The sequence below is a fragment of the Hylobates moloch genome, unplaced genomic scaffold (genome assembly GCF_009828535.3).
Source record: "Hylobates moloch isolate HMO894 unplaced genomic scaffold, HMol_V3 SCAFFOLD_8, whole genome shotgun sequence".
Taxonomy (NCBI): Eukaryota; Metazoa; Chordata; class Mammalia; order Primates; family Hylobatidae; genus Hylobates; species Hylobates moloch.
Window position 1 is genome coordinate 7,343,522 of NW_026652283.1, and position 17,208 is coordinate 7,360,729.

A 17,208-nucleotide genomic window follows, 5' to 3' on the forward strand; every position below is an offset into this window, starting at 1 on the left:
TCTCTATCTCCTTCAGTTCTGCTCTGATCTTAGTTATTTCTTGTCTTCTGCTAGCTTTTGAATTTGTTTGCTCTTGCATCTCTAGCTCTTTTAATTGTGATGTTAGGGTGTTGATTTTAGATCTTTCCTGCTTTCTCTTGCAGGCATTTAGTGCTATAAATTTCCCTCTACATGCTGCTTTAAACGTGTCCCAGAGATTCTGGTACATTGTGTCTTTGTTCTCATTGGCTTCAAAGAACATTTTTATTTCTGCCTCAATTTCTGTATTGACCCAGTAGTCATTCAGGAGCAGGCTGCTCAGTTTCCATATAGTTGTGCAGTTTTGAGTGAGTTTCTTAATCCTGAGGTCTAATTTGATTGCACTGTGGTCTGAGAGACAGTTTGTTATGATTTCCAATCTTGTGGATTTGCTGAGGAGTGTTTTATTTCCAATTATGTGGTCAATTTTAGAATAAGTGCAATGAGGTGCTGAGAAGAATGTATATTCTGTTGATTTGGAGTGGGGAGTTCTGTAGATGACTGTTAGGTCCACTTGGACCAGAGCTGAGTTCAAGTCCTGAATATCCTTGTTATTTTTCAGTCTTGTTGATCTGTCTAATATTGACAGTGGGGTATTACAATCTTCCGCTATTATTGTGTGAGAGTCTATTTGTAGGTCTCTAAGAACTTGTTTTATGAATCTGGGTGTTCCTGTATTGGGTGCATATAATTTAGCATAGTTAGCTCTTGGTGCACTGATCCTTTTACCATTATGTAATGCCTTTGTCTATTTTGATCTCTACTGGTTTAAAATCTGTTTTATCAGAGACTAGGATTGCAACTCCCACTTTTTTTTGTTCTCCACTTGCTTGGTAAATATTCCTCCATCTTTTTATTTTCAGCCTATGTGTATATTTGCATGTGAGATGGGTCTCCCAAATACAGCACACCGATAGGTCTTGACTCTTTATCCAATTTGCCAGCCTGTGTTTTTTAACTAGGGCTTTTAGGCCACTTACATTTAAGAATATTGTTATGTGTGAATTTGATGATGTCATTATCCCTGACTAGACCAATAACAAGTTCTGAAGTTGAGGCAGTAATTAATAGCCCACCAACCAAAAAAAGTCCAGGACCAGATGGATTCACAGCTGAATTCTACCAGAGGTACAAAGAGGAGCTGGTACCATTCCTTCTGAAACTATTCCAAACAACAGAAAAAGAGGGAAACCTCTCTAACTCATTGTAGGAGGCCAGCATCATCCGGATACTAAAACCTGGCAGAAACACAAAAACCAAAAAATTTCAGGCCAATATCCCTGAGGAACATTGATGCAAAAATTCTCAATAAAATACTGACAAATGGAATCCAACAGCACATCAAAAACTTATCCACCACAATCAAGTCGGCTCCATGCCTAGGATGCAAGGCTGGTTCAACATAAGCAAAACAATAAATGTAATCCATCATATAAACAGAACCAATGACAAAACCACATATCCCAATAGATGCAAAAAAGGCCTTTGACAAAATTCAATACCCTTCATGCTAAAAACCCTCAATAGACTAGGTATCAATGGAACATATATCACAATAATAAGAGCTATTTATGACAAACCCACAGCCAATATCATACTGAATAGGCAAAAACTGGAAGCATTCCCTTTGAAAACCGGCACAAGACAAGGATGCCCTCTCTTATCACTCTTATTCAACAGAGTATTGGAAGTTCTGGCCAGGGCAATAAAGCAAGAGGAAGAAACAAAGGGTATTCAAAGAGGAAAAGAGAAAGTCAAATTGTCTGTTTGCAGATGACATGATTGTATATTTAGAAAACCCCACTTTCTCAGCCCAAAGTCTCCTTAAGCTGATAAGCAGCTTCAGCAAAGTCTCAGGATACAAAATCAATGTGCAAAAATCACAAGCATTCCTATACACCAATAACAGACAAACAGAGAGCCAAATCATGAGTGAACTCCCATTCACATTTGCTACAAAGACAGTAAAATACCTAGGAATACAACTTACAGTGGATGTGAAGGACTTCTTCAAGAAGAACTACAAACCAGTGCTCAAGGAAATAAGACAGGACACAAATAAATGGAAAAACATTCCATGCTCATGGATAGGAAGACTCAGTATCATGAAAATGGCCGTACTGCCCAAAGTAATTTATAGATTCAGTGCTGTCTCCATCAAGCTACCATTGACTTTCTTCACAGAATTGGAAAAAAAACTACTCTAAACTTCATATGGAACTAAAAAAGTGTCTGCACAGCCAAGACAATCCTAAACAAAAAGAACAAAGCTGGAGGCATCATGCTGCCTGACTTCAAACTATACTACAAGGCCACAGTTATCAAAACAGCATGGTACTGATACCAAAACAGATATATAGACCAATGGCACAGAACAGAGGCCTCAGAAATAACACCACACCTCTACAACCATCTGATCTTTGACAAACTTGCCAAAAACAAGCAATGGGGAAAGGATTCTCTATTTAATAAATGGTGTTGGGAAAACTGGCTAGCCACTATGCAGAAAACAGAAACTGAACCCCTTCCTTACACCTTACACAAAAATTAACTAAAGATGGATTAACGACTTAAACATAAGACCTAAAACCATAAACATCCTAGAAGAAAACCTGGGCAATACCATTCAGGACATAGGCATCGGCAAAGAATTCATGTCTAAAACACCAAAAGCAATGGCAACAAAAGCCAAAATTGACAAATGGGATCTAATTAAACTAAAGAGCTTCTGCATAGCAAAAGAAACTATCATCAGAGTAAGCAGGCAACCTACAGAATGGAAGAAAATTTTTGCAATCTATCCATCTGACAAACTGCTAATATCCAGAATCTACAAAGAACTTAAACAAATTTACAAGAAAAAAACAACCCCATCAAAAAGTGGGTGGAAGATATTAACAGACATTTCTCAAAAGAAGACATTTATTTATGCAGCCAACAAACATATAGAAGAAAAGCTCATCATCACTGGTCATTAGAGAAATGCAAATCAGAACCACAATGAGATACCATCTCACACCAGTTAGAATGGTGATCATTAAAAAGTCTGGAAACAACAGATGCTGGAGAGGATGTGGAGAAATAGAAACACTTTTACACTGTTGGGAGTGTAAATTAGTTCAACCATTGTGGAAGACAGTGTGGCGATTCCTCAAGAATCTAGCACTAGAAATACCATTTGACCCAGTAATCCCATTACTGGGTATATACCCAAACAATTATAAATCATTCTGCTATAAAGACACATGCACACATATGTTTACTGCAGCACTATTCACAACAGCAAAGACTTGGAACCAACCCAAATGTCCATCAGTGATAGACTGGATAAAGAAAATGTGGCACATATACATCATGGAATACTACGCAGCCATAAAAAAGAATGAGTTTATGTTCTTGGCAGGGACATGGATGAAGCTGGAAACCATCATTATTAGCAAACTAACACAGGAACAGAAAACCAAACACCACATGTTCTCACTCATAAGTGGGAGTTGAACAATAAGAACACATGGACACAGGGAGGGAAACATCACACACTGGGGCCTGTCGGGGAGTTGGGTGCAAGGAGAGGGAGAGCATTAGGACAAATACCTTAAAACCTGCAGGACTTAAAACCTGGATGACGGGTTGATAGGTGCAGCAAACCACCATGGCACATGTATACCTATGTAACAAAACCACATGTTCTGCACATGTATCCCAGAACTTAAAGTACAATAATAATAATAATAAAGGGTGGGGCACGGGAAATTTCATGACAATGATTTTTTGGAAATAAAACACAGACAACAAAGATGAACGTAAACAAATGAGTTTACATCATACTGATACTGGGTTAATATCCAAAATATAGACAGAACTCCAACAACCCAATATTGAGAAAACAACCTGATTAAAAATGGGCAAAACAACAGATATTTCTCAAAGGAAGACGTACAACTGACAAACCGGTATATGAAAAAAATGGTCAACATCACTAATCATCAGGAAAAGGCAAATTAAAACCACAATATCACCTCACCTCACCTTATACCTATTAGATAGCTATAATCAAAAACATGAAAGATGAGGATTGATGAGGTTGTGGGGAAAAGGGATCCCTAGTAAACTAGTGGTGAGAATGCAAATTAGGACAGCCTTAAAAATTAAAAATAGAATTACCATATGATTCAGCAATTCCACTTCTGTGTATATTTCCAAAGTAAAGGAAATCAGCATGTTAAAGAGACATCTGCATGCCCATGTTTATTGCAGCACTATTCACAATAACCCACATATGGAATCAACCTAAGTGTCCGCTGATGGATGAATGAAGAAAATATGGTACATATACACAATGGAATACTATTTAGCCTTTAAAAAGAGGGAAATCCTGTCCTTTGCAACAACACAAATGATCCTAGAGGACATTATGTTAAGTGAAATAAGCCAGGCACAGAAAGACAAATGCCATATTATCTCATTTATATGTGGAATGCGAAAAAGTTGAACTTATAGAAACAGAGAGTAGAGTGGTGGTTACCAGTAGCTGGGGGAAGGTGTTGGGAGGATGTTGGTCAAAGGGTACAAAATTTCAATTGGGTAGGAGGAGAAAGTTCAAGAGATCTATTGTACAACATGGTGACTACAGTTAATAACAAGGTATTGTATTCTCGAAAATCACTCAGAGGAGGTTTTAAGCGTTCTCACCAGAAAAAAATTAGTATGTTAGGTAATGCATATGTCAATTAGCTTGATCTAGCCATTCCACAATGTATACATATTTCAAAATATCATATCGAACATGATAAAAATGTAAAATTTTGTCATTTAAAAAATAAATAACACAAAGAAAGGATAAATGCTTGAGGTGATGAATACCTCATTTACCCTGATGTGACAATTACACATTGTGTGCCTTTATCAAAATATCTCACATACCTCGTATATATATATATATACCCTTACGGTGGACCCACTGAAATTTAAAAAAAATCAGTTGCATAGAAAACTAGGATATTTAGCAAGTTAATAGACCCTAAGCTTAGTCTTGTACTACTTTAAATGCTATATTTTCTTTATGTGAATATGTATCATAAGTAACTTTAAGTAATATATAAACTTACTTTATAACCATTATATTTATATAGAAAAGACATAGTTTATGTATTTACTTCAGCTTTAGTTATAATGCCCTGAGGAATGAGATATGAAACCACTGAGTCTTTGTGCCCTTACCAGGTGTGGCTATGCATTTTATTCCAGTGAACAGAATTACAGTAACAAAAAGCAGTTACAGAATCGTTGTGAGTCATGCCTTATAAAGTTAACCATATATTATTTACAGACCCTTCAATATCATTAACTTTCCCTTTCTTAGAAAAACTAAAAATAAGCTTATTTTTATTTGGTAATAGGAAAATTATTCAAACCAAATAAGAAAAAATATATAGTACTGTATATGCAAATTGAAACACTGTCAAATAAAACACATTATAATACATCTAGGAAACTCTACAAAAAATTAGGAAGCCCATTTAGAAATTAATAGAATTAAGGACAAGTAATTAAAGCAAACACAAATCAATAATATTCTTATTTATTTATTTAATTCCCTTGAAAGTCTCATATACACCACTAAGTAGTCACATTCACAAACTTAATTTTTATAAATTCAGCAGCAGTCTTAGGAATACTAGGAGAAGAAGAACTCCATAAAAATGCAACTGTAATAGTCAGTGAGGGAGGTGAATTTCTGCTCCATTCAATAGTCCAGGTCTTCATCAAGGTATCTTCAAGGCTGAACTAAAACCATAAATAGAAAAATGTCGTTTTCCTCTTCATATGCATATAAGAATTCATTATAACACAGAGCCAAACTCACGTATGTTAAAAATTATACTACTTTCCTGAGCAAAAATTTTAAATGCTATTTTTTTTTTACTTCATTGTGCCTAAGAATTACTTTTATTCCATGGAAATACAGTAAGATTAAGAAATGCCATTTTTAGGAGCTGGCAAGATGGCTGAATAGGAACAGCTCCAGTCTGCAGCTCCCAGCAAGACCAACGCAGAAGTCGGGTGATTTCTGCATTTCCAGCTGAGTGGCGCCTGGAACCCCAGGGAGACAGAACCCTTCACTCCCCTGGAAAGGGGGCTGAAACCAGGGAGCCAAGTGCTCTCACTCAGTGGGTCCCACTCCCACAAAGCGCAGCAAGCCATGAACCACTGGCTTGAAATTCTCGATGCTAGCACTGCAGTCTGAAGTCGACCTCGGACAATCAAGCTTGGTGGGGGGAGGGACATGTGCCGTTACTGAGACTTGAGTAGGCGGTTTTCCCCTGACTGCTAAGGAGGCCAAAGAAGCCGTGGCCAGATTGCCTCTCTAGATTCCTCCTCTCTGGGCAGGGCATCTCTGAAAGAAAGGCAGCAGCCCCAGTCAAGGGCTTATAGATAAAACTCCCATCTCCCTGGGACAGAGCACCTAGGGGAATGGGGCAGCTGTGGGTGCAGCTTCAGCGGACTTAAACATTCCTGTCTTCTGGCTCTGAAGAGAGCAGCAGATCCTGACAAGGAGAATTCTCCCAGCACAGCGCTCGAGCTCTGCTAAGGGACAGACTGCCTCCTCAAGTGGGTAGCTGACCCCCATGCCTACTTACTGGGAGAGAACTCCAAGCAGGGGTCAACAGACACCTCATGCAGGAGAGCTCCAGCTGGCATCAGGCCAGTATCCCTCTGGGACAAAACTTCCAGAGGAAGGAGAAGGCAGCAATCTTTGCTGTTCTGCAGCCTTCGCTGGTAATACCCAGGCAAATAGGGTCTGGAGTGGACCTCCAGCAAACTGCAGCAGAACTACAGAAGAGGGGCCTGACTGTTAAAGAAAAACTAACAAACAGAAATCAATCACATCAACATCAACAAAAAGGTCCCCCACACAAAAACCCCAACAAAGGTCATCAGCCTCAAGTATCAAAGGTAGATAAATCGATGAAGATGAGGAAAAACCAGTGCATAAATGCTGAAAATTCCAAAAACCAGAATGGCTCTTCTCCTTTAATTGATCACAACTCCTCTCCAGCAAGGGCACAAAACTGGACAGATAATGAGTTTGATGAATTGACAGAAGTAGGCTTCAGAAGGTAGATACTAACAAACTTGTCTGAGCTAAAGGAGCATGTTCTAACCCAATGCAAGGAAGCTAAGAACCTTGATAAAAGGTTACAGGAACTGCTAACTAGAATAACCAGTTTAGAGAAGAACACAAATGACCTGATGGAGCTGAAAAACACAGCATGAGAACTTCGTGAAGTATATACAAGTATCAATAGCCAAATCGATCAAGTGAAAGAAAGGATAACAGTAATTGAAGATCAACTTACTGTAAAAAGGAATGAAGACAAGATTGGAGAAAAAAGAATGAAAAGGAACAAACAAAGCCTCCAAGAAATATGGGACTATGTGAAAAGAGCAAACCTATGATTGATTGATGTACCTGAAAGTGATGGGGAGAATGGAACCAAGTTGGAAAACACTCTTCAGGATATTATCCAGGAGAATTTCCCCAACCTAGCAAGACAAGCCAACATTCAAATTCAGGAAATACAGGGAACACCACTAAGATACTCCTCGAGAAGAGCAACCCGAAGACACATAATCATCAGTGTCTCCAAGATTGAAATGAATGAAAAAATGTCAAGGGCACCAGAGAGAAATGTCAGGTTACCTACAAAGGGCAGCCCATCTGACTAACAGCAGATCTTTCTCCAGACACCATACAAGCCAGAAGAGAGAGGGGGCCAATATTTAATATTCATAAAGGAAACAATTTTCAACCCAGAATTTCATATTCAGCCAAGCTAAGCTTCATGAGTGAAGGATAAATAAGATCCTTTACAGAAAAGCAAATGCTGAGGGATTTTGTCACCACCAGGCCTGCCTTACAAGAGCTCCCGAAGGCAGCACTAAATATGGAAAAGAAAAACCAGTACCAGCCACTGCAAAAACACACCAAAATATAAAGACCAATGACGCTATGGAGCAACCACATCAACTAATGTGCAAAATAACCAGTTAGCATCATGATGACAGGATCAAATGCACACACAACAATATTAACCTTAAATGTAAATGGGTGAAATGCCCCCAATTAAAAGACACAGACTGGCAAATTGGATAAAGAGTCAAGATCCATTGGCATGCTGTATTCAGGAGACCCATCTCATGTGCAAGACACACATAGGCTCAAAATAAACTGATGGAGGAAAACATAACAAGCAAATGGAAAATAAAGAAAGAAAACAGGGGTTGCAATTCTAGTCTATGATAAAACAGACCTTAAGCCAATAAAGATAAAAAAAGACACAGAAGGGCATTACATAATGGTAAAGGAATCAATGCAACAAGAAGAGCTAACTATACTAAATACATATGCACCCAATACAGGAGCACCCAGATTCATAAAGCAAGTTCTTAGAGACCTACAAATAGACTTAGACTCCCACACAATAGTAGTGGGAGACTTTAAAACCCCATTGTCAATATTAGACAGATCAATGAGACAGAAAATTAACAAAGATATTCAGGACCTGAACACAGCTGCAGACCAAATGGACCTAATAGACATCTACAGAACTCTCCACTCCAAACCAACAGAATATACATTCTTCTCAGCACCACAAAGCACTTGTTCTAAAATGGACCTCATAATTGGAAATAAAACACTTCTCAGCAAATGCAAAAGAACGGAAATCATAACAGTCTCTCAAACCACAGTGCAATCAAATTAGAACTCAAGATTAAGAAACTCACTCGAAACCTCACAACTACATGGAAACTGAACAACCTGCTCCTGAATGACTACTGAATAAGTAACAAAATTACGGCAGAAGTAATGAAGTTCTTTGAAACCAATGAGAATAAAGACACAACATACAAAAATCTCTGGGACACAGCTAAAGCAGTGTTAAGAGGGAAATGTATAGCACTAAATGCCCACATCAGAAAGTGGGAAATATCTAGAATCAACATCCTAACATCACAATTAAAAGAACTAGAGAAGTGAAAGCAAAGAAATTCAAAAGCTAGCAGAAGACAAGAAATAACTAAGATCAGAGCAAAACTGAAGGAGATGGAGACATGAAAAGCCCTTCAAAAATCAATCAATCCAGGAGCTGGTTTTTTGAAAAGATAAACAGAATAGACAGACCACTAGCCAGACTAATAAAGAAGAAAAGAGAGAAGAATCAAATAGATATAATAAAAAATGATGGAGGGGATATCACCGCTGATCCCACAGAAATGCAAACTACCATCAGAGAATGCTATAAACACCTCTACACAAATAAACTAGAAAATCTAAAAGAAATGGATAAATTCCTGGACACATACATCCTCCCAAGACTAAACGAGGAAGAAGTCGAATCTCTGAATAGACCAATAACAAGTTATGAAACTGAGGCAGTGATTAATAGCCCACCAACCAAAAAAAAAAAAAAAAAAAACCATGACCAGATGAATTCACAGCCGAATTCTACCAAAGGTACAAAGAAGAGCTAATACCATTCCTTCTGAAACTATCCCAAACAATAGAAAAAGGGAGACTCCTCCCTAACTCATTTTACGAGGCCAGCATCATCCTGATACCAAAACCTAGCAGAGACACAACAAAGAAAAGAAAATTCCAGGCCAATATCCCTGATGAACATTGATGCGAAAATCCTCAATAAAATACTGGCAAACCAAATCCAGCAGTACATTAAAAAGCTTATCCACCACAATCAAGTTGGCTTCATCCCTGGGTGTAAGGCTGGTTCAACATATGTAAACCAATAAACGTAATCCATCATATAAACAGAACCAATCACAAAAACCAAATGATACATTCTTTCTTTCTAATGCCAGAAGAGCTCTCAGTCCTCAAAAGGAATGTAGCTGTGTTGAACAATGACTAATAAATTCTTATCACTCACCTCACTGGGTTATAAATTCCCATTTCCCTTTTCAGTGTGCCTCAGAATGGCCTCCTTTTCCATTCCAGAAATAGGAAGAAATTTAGACACAGAAATTAGTTCAGCAGCATTGAAATCAGCTGACTCATGGGAATTTTCTGAAAGGAAGAAAATAATTACTGGGAAATAAACCAGACCTCTCCTCACGTAACTGTGCGGCTCTTTGAGCAACTAAAAACACTACCCATAACTAGGAAGACAAGCATGTGTGATTTAAGGGGCAGAGAAAGTCTTTCCTATTCCTTAAATATGTTTCCTGACACGGTAACAGTACATGTTTCTTATACCTTAAGTATGTTCCCTGACACAGTAGCAGATGCATAATTCTTTGGGTTGAAAAAGTGAGGCAGGCCCCTCTCAGAAGGTCAGGGACCCTTCATGGAGTAAAGACAATGGGTTTTGGGATATTTCTTTTTTTTTTATTGTACTTTAGGTTTTAGGGTACATGTGCACAATGTGCAGGTTTGTTACACATGTATCCATGTGCCATGTTGGTGTGCTGCACCCATTAACTCATCATTTAGCATTAGGTGTATCTCCTAATGCTGTCCCTCCCCCTTCCCCCCACCCCACAACAGTCCCCTTCCTGTGTTCATGTGTTCTCATTGTTCAATTGGTTTTGGGATATTTCTTCCAACCCAGTAAAGTTATCCTGCCCAGAGGCAGAATAAGTGCACTGGTGCTAAATGGAAGTTCAAGGATAAAACAGCATGATGTGATGAGAAATAAAGCTAGTCCTGTGGATTTTGATGGCTTCTCATGCAATAAAGATATGGAAAGTTTAAGGTTTTAGACTTTTAGGGAAAAATATAATAAATATCAAGCTAGAGAAAAAAAAATGACAGGAAATGGGAATGGAAGAAACTGTGAAAGACGTATGTAGGTCAGAGGATACAAAGTAGCAGATACGTAGAATGAAGCAGTCTAGAGGTCTAATGTACAACATGAGGATTATAGGTAATAAAATTGTACTGTATATAGGATTCATGCTGAGTGAGTAGGTTTTAGCTGCTCTTGCCACAAGAAGAACACAAAAAAGGGTAACTATGTCAGATGATGGATGTTAATTTGCTTTGCTTTAGTAAGCTTTTTACTATCTATATACATCCCATAAAATCATGTTGTATACCTTAAATATACACGACAAAATTTAAAGAAAAAAGTTGAACAGTCACTTATGACAATCTTTTGTAAGATTAATTTCTGTTTTAATAAAATGAGGTCCAAGTCATAACATTCCTCTGCATGGTTCTTTACATACCTCTATCAGGAATAATCACAGGCCTCTTAAGCTAAAGGCCTCCCTATGATTGCAATTTTGATATTCTCCAGTCATTCTTGTCCATTATATGCATCAAAGCTTCCTATTACATTTTTAGATTTTTTTAACTGTTTATCAAAATAGAACATCTATGCCTCAATTGCAGCCACTGATCTGAACCCCTGGGCAATGGACCCTCCAAGAACCCACAGACCTGAGGAATTCATTAGGTCCAAATCATCTGCATTCAGGCAAGAATTCATCTCCCGGTATTGAATTTGGTGGACTAAGTTCTCTCCTCTTGAGGAAACTGAAAACAGAGATCCTAGGTTAGGGATCAGCTATCATAATAAAATTTCCCTTCCTGTATGTGTGCTTTTTCCAAGCGCTGCAAACATACCTCATCTTTACCCGTGCTATTGTTTCTATCCCATTCTACTACCAAGCTCTTCCCTTATAATGCTGCACACTCAAATGAAATAGGCACAAGGCTAAATCTTCCCCACTGCCATTGTATTAATATAACAACCCACTGTTTTTACCCAAGGAAGCCAGCAGTCTTTCATAACTCACCAGAGCTTAAGTATCTTTAAAAGTCTTTCCTCTCCCCTCCATTCTCACTATATCTGTTATAGTACTTTTCATTTTTCGCCTCAACTGTTACAAAATGCCATTCCTGTCAGTCAGGTGGTCCTCCTTCAATCCTCATAGATCTTGCTGCCAAAAGATCTTCCTAAAAGATATCTTGACCATTTCACTCCTCTACATAATACTCTTTAATGACTATGAATCTTACATGAAACATAAGAACTTCAAATTTGTGCCTTTTCTCTTCTTCAGACTTAGCAGCCTCTCTCCTTGCCTCAACTTTTTCTCCCCCCGCCCCTCAGGAAAAAAACAAGAAATGCTTCATCTTTTAGGCTTCTCTACACTTGTACATATTCTTCTCTAGAATGTTCCTCACCCAATTCTCTGAGCCTCTATGTTAGAAATTTGTCCCCCAAGCCTCTTTGAAGCCTCCAGTAATCCCCCTCCCCTTTCAGTTAATTACTCCCTTCTCTGTGCCACTTTTGTTGCTTTTTCCTATTAATGTAAAATGGCTACATTGTAGTGCATGTGTTTACATATATATCTCTTCCACTAGACTTGAAGTTCCACCAAGATTTATTGTCCATGTCTGTATCTTCAGAGCCTAATACATTGCTCAACAGAACAGTAAAATTTGTAATAAGGAGGTTGATTATAGTAAGAGAAAATAAATGTTTAGGTAAAAAGTCATCCTAAACAATATCTAACATATTCATTCTGAACTTTTAATTCTATAATGTTCCAATTAGGCATGTAGATAGAACACAGGAATCATCAATGCAACCTAAAGCCCCTTTTCTCCTCTGAAATCTTATTCCCTCTATTTAAAAAAAAAGAAAAAAACCTGTAGAAATGGGAGCTCCCTGTGTTGCACAGGCTGGTCTTGAACTCCTGGACTCAAGCGATTCTCCTGCCTCAGCCTCCCAAAGTGTAGGGATTACAGGTGTGAGCCACCGTACCTGGCCCTTCCCTCTATTTTGAGAAACTGCTCAAACCTCTTTTAGAGTCCATCTTTCTGGCCATTAGACTTGAGTCTAATATTTTTTTCTTCCCAAGAACCCCGTTATCCTGTAGACATATTAGATAAACCCAAATTTGGCTCAAACCTGCAAGCCGCTGTCTCTGTCTTCGCTTTTTAGTCAAGAAGAATAATGCGACGGAAATGGCCAACAGAACAACCCCAAGGATCCCGACTGCAATAAGGGATGACTGACGGGATGAGCGACCTAAGTAAAAGTAAATACCAAGAGATATGATCATGTCTTATCGAAAAGAGCAAGGTCCCTAGTTACTGACTCTCTCTTAGGTCAAATACATGATCCCTGAGGTAAATATCAAATCCTCAGAACGTCTGACCTAAAATTTCTAAACAAGAAAAATTCTATGTATGCAGATAATTGGTCTCATCATCATAAACTCCATGATATACCTGTTGTGGCCTTTTGTGGGGTTTTGTGCACTGAAATATCTGTAGGAGAAAAGAGAGAGAGAGAGGCTTAATTCTTTGCGTGACATATAGAACAAACCTTTTAATTTCCTTGTCTGACCCCTTAGTACCTCTCAACCAAGTAAATGACTCTTTCCCACCTAAAACTATAGCCCTCTAGTCTTTCTTTCTCTGCACAGGGAATATAGGTTGTATGTGTCTCCTTGGTGAAGGCCAATATATAACAATTGTTTTCATCGTTCTTTCAGTAGAGACATTATGATTCACTGAGAATCCCCACCAGATCCCTGTGTTGATAAATCTGGTTTTTACACAACACACATCACTGCCCAACGCCTCTTTGCTGCCAGAGTTTCCAAGCTCAATCCAGGCTTCTGGCACTTACCTGTGCAATTCACTGCAGCGTCTTCCTTGTGCCCACACTCACTGTGGCCCCAGCGTCTGGCAGGACAATCCCACAAGGAAGACTCATTCCCTTTGCACTTCACTTCATTGAGCCATATGGGTCCAGTCCCCTGACCAAACTCTGCTTCTTTGAATGCTTTCAAAGCTGGACCACAGCCAAGTTGTTGACACACCACCTGAGCATCATCCAAGTCCCAAGAGTCATCACACACTGTCCCCCAGGAACCTCCATGCCAGATCTCCACACGTCCAGAACAGGAAGTGGGTCCTTCTTGAAGTCTTATCTTGTCTGAAAAATCAGAGACATGTAGCCTATTTCTAAGACTTCTAAAAGTTTCCAAGAGTTCACAGGTGAAAAGAGAGATTTGAAACTTTAAAAAATATATATTTAAAATTTTACTGAATGTGCATATTAAAATTTATAAATATATATATATATATATATACATTTTCTCTTTTTTTTTTGAAACGGAGTCTCGCTCTGTTGCCCAGGCTGGAGTGCAGTGGCACGATCTCGGCTCACTGCAAGCTCCGCCTCCCAGGTTCATGCCATTCTCCTGCCTCAGCCTCCCAAGTAGCTGGGACTATAGGCGCCCGCCACCACACCCAGCTAATTTTTTGTATTTTTAGTAGAGACAGGGTTTCACCATGTTAGCCAGGATGGTCTCGATCTCCTGACCTCGTGATCCACCCGCCTCGGCCTCCCAAAGTGCTGGGATTACAGGCATGAGCCACCACGCCTGGCCTAAAATTTATATTTTTACAAAATTTATCTTTTATAAGAGGACTTGTCATTACACCAACTAGGTATATTCCATCCTGCACATAAGATACATAATGTGACCCAATAAATGTTAAATGATTAAAGTTAACATTATAAATATGTGATGTCAAGTTCTTTCAAACAGGCAAGATCTTGGGAAATTGGCACGTTGTCACAAATCTCACAGTTTAAGAAAATGTAGAGGCCAGGCACAGTGGCTCACACCTGTAATCCCAGCACTTTGGGAAGCCAAGGCGGGTGGATCACCTGAGGTCAGAAGTTCGAGACCAGCCTGACCAACATGGGGAAACCCCATCTCTACTAAAAATACAAAATTAGCTGGGCGTGGTGGCTCATGCCTGTAATCCCAGCTTCTCAGGAGGCTGAAGCAGGAGAATTGCTTGAACCCAGAAGGCAGAGGTTGCAGTGAGCCAAGATCGCGCCATTGCACTCCAGCCTGGGGAACAAGAGCAAAACTCCGTCTCAAAAAAAAAAAAAAAAAAAAACCTGTAGAATGTGGAAATACTTCAGAATTGATCTTTCTGATTTCTGACTGCTTTTCTCCCTATATTAGTGTAACAAGATAATATTTGAAAGAAAAATGGGAAGGTAAGGTAGACCATTCAACAGTCAAATATTAAATCATATATTCTCTCCTCCTCAGAGAAAGTAATTGAATAAATCTTTCAAGCATACCATGGGGAGTATGATATTCTTTAGAATAATAATAGCTGATCCTGAATATCTACAGGCCAAATTAAATAAAACCAATTACACCATCCTGGTAGAATCGATATTACCCACAAGTTACCCATTCTTGCTTAATTCGATCTAGCAATTTAAGCCAGTGTGAGAATAGGAAAATAAAATCCAGTGTCTGTTATCAGAAGATGATAGCGGGGCTGCAGAATGGAATTTTCACATAGGTCAATGGATACTCACTGTCACATGTGATCCAGGTCTCCTCCGAGGGTCTGGCCAGTCTCTTCTCCCATGGAGATGATGGACACTGCCACAGCGTGTCAGGTCCTTTTGGACACTGAACATTGTCCACCCACATGGGAATGGACGTGGCCTTGTCTAAAGATGCAGGGTTGATTTTCCCTTTGTCTGCACAGCCCAGCTGCCTGCACACCACACCCACAGTGGTTTCAGACATGCTACTCCTACCAACACTGCCCCAAGCTCCATTGTAAAAAACTTCCAGACGTCCTGCACAGGCCTCTCTGCTGGCTTCACTGGTCAGTCTCAGAGACATGAACTCTGCGGCGAAACATAGAATTACTAGTTTTGCATCTTTTCTGAAGATTCAGAGACTCCTTCCCTTTACCTTGACGTAAGAATGGCTTTAAAAATAGGTACAATAGTACAATATGTCAGTTACAAATAATTCATTAGTAACTTCTGGATGATTTCATAGATATTATTAAAATATTTTATTTATTCTATAAATACATTATAGTTTTTTGGTCTTAAGTTTTGGACTCAGAGACCCCTTTAGATTACCCTCAATAATTCTAACAGGCTTTTTTCAATTATGTAGTTTGGATTTCTTCCCAAAAATATTCTCTTTTTTCTGCAACTGTCTTTGATGGTTAAAATTGTTAGACACTCAGGCACTAAAATCAATGTTTTGTGTACATCTCCTACAATGACATTGTTCATTTGCTGACACTTCACGGTTTTGCTGTGCATGTCTTCTACCAGATTTATGTCATCAGAATAGGAATAAATCACTTCTGAGATACAGAGTTTTTCACTTCCTTAAGTTACTGAATCATAGTTCTGTTCCCCCCAATATATATGAAATAGTACATTTTTAAATTTCGAAATGTTTTCTAAAACTCACCATGTATACAAAGCAGTATGAGGGCAGTAACCTCATGCTAATTTTTGTCTCTATGACAAATAAGTCTCATTTATCTGCCATGAAAAATTGCTTGGGCATGGTAATTATCTTTTTTTCTGTAGAATGATACAACATATGTATTTCTTCTTGTCCCTTTAAATCTACTTCTTTATTAATACTGTAATTATCAAGTGTTGCCATTGATCGCTATCTAATATCCAGCCCCAAATATATTTATTAAAAACCTTCCTTCATTATTAACTTTGTTGTCATTTTCATGATATACAAGACCATTTCTGGTCTTTTCTCTTTACAATGTTGCACTACCTTGCTCATGAAGTACCACTAGCACATCAAACCCAGACTTCTGTTGTCCTGACTCCCACAATAGTTCCTTTCGGATCTACTTTTCAGGAAAATCTTTAAGATTAATACCCCTCACTACTCTTCCTCACTCCTTTCTCTATGTAATTATGACCAGAGGTAATATGCATAATTTACCTGAACAGATAACTCCTGCATCCTCCTTGTGCCTGCAATTTTGCTGCCCCCAGCCATGTGAATGGCACTGCCAAATGCGGGATTCTTTTCCATTGCATTTCATCTCATCCAGCCAGATGGGCCCTGTTCCTTCCCCAAAATGAGCAGAACCAGTGGCATTAATGGCCTCTCCACAGCCCAGCTGTCTGCAAACCACGTGGGCATCACTCAGGTCCCAGCTGTCATCACAGATGGTGCCCCAGGAGCCCTCATGATAGATCTCTACTCTCCCAGCACAGCGACCTCCCCCATTTACCAGGCGAAGTTGACCACTCTCTGCAAAGAGAAATGAAAATATTAATAAAGAGCATTCCACTTGTTATTAATATTTTCATAGATTTGTCACAG

At 38.9% G+C, this 17,208-nt stretch overlaps 1 protein-coding gene across 4 annotated transcripts in view; it reads right to left on the reverse strand.

The window, feature by feature from the left end:
* Nucleotides 1-5,223: 5,223 nt before the first annotated feature.
* CD163 (CD163 molecule) overlaps nucleotides 5,224-17,208 on the reverse strand; it is a 114,680-nt gene continuing 102,695 nt past the window's right edge. The window contains exons 10-17 of one of the 4 annotated variants that reach the window (XM_032159537.2): nucleotides 16,822-17,136; nucleotides 15,414-15,734; nucleotides 13,689-13,997; nucleotides 13,286-13,324; nucleotides 12,963-13,082; nucleotides 11,483-11,578; nucleotides 9,969-10,022; nucleotides 5,224-5,805 (exon numbers count right to left, since the gene is read on the reverse strand). In XM_032159537.2, coding sequence (XP_032015428.1) covers nucleotides 10,000-10,022; nucleotides 11,483-11,578; nucleotides 12,963-13,082; nucleotides 13,286-13,324; nucleotides 13,689-13,997; nucleotides 15,414-15,734; nucleotides 16,822-17,136 — 1,223 coding nt within the window. In that variant the 3' untranslated portion in view covers nucleotides 5,224-5,805; nucleotides 9,969-9,999. Of the gene's footprint in view, nucleotides 5,806-9,968; nucleotides 10,106-11,417; nucleotides 11,579-12,962; nucleotides 13,083-13,285; nucleotides 13,325-13,688; nucleotides 13,998-15,413; nucleotides 15,735-16,821; nucleotides 17,137-17,208 lie in introns of those variants that run through there. The other 3 variants (XM_058442186.1, XM_032159536.2, XM_058442185.1) reach the window with 3 other exon arrangements.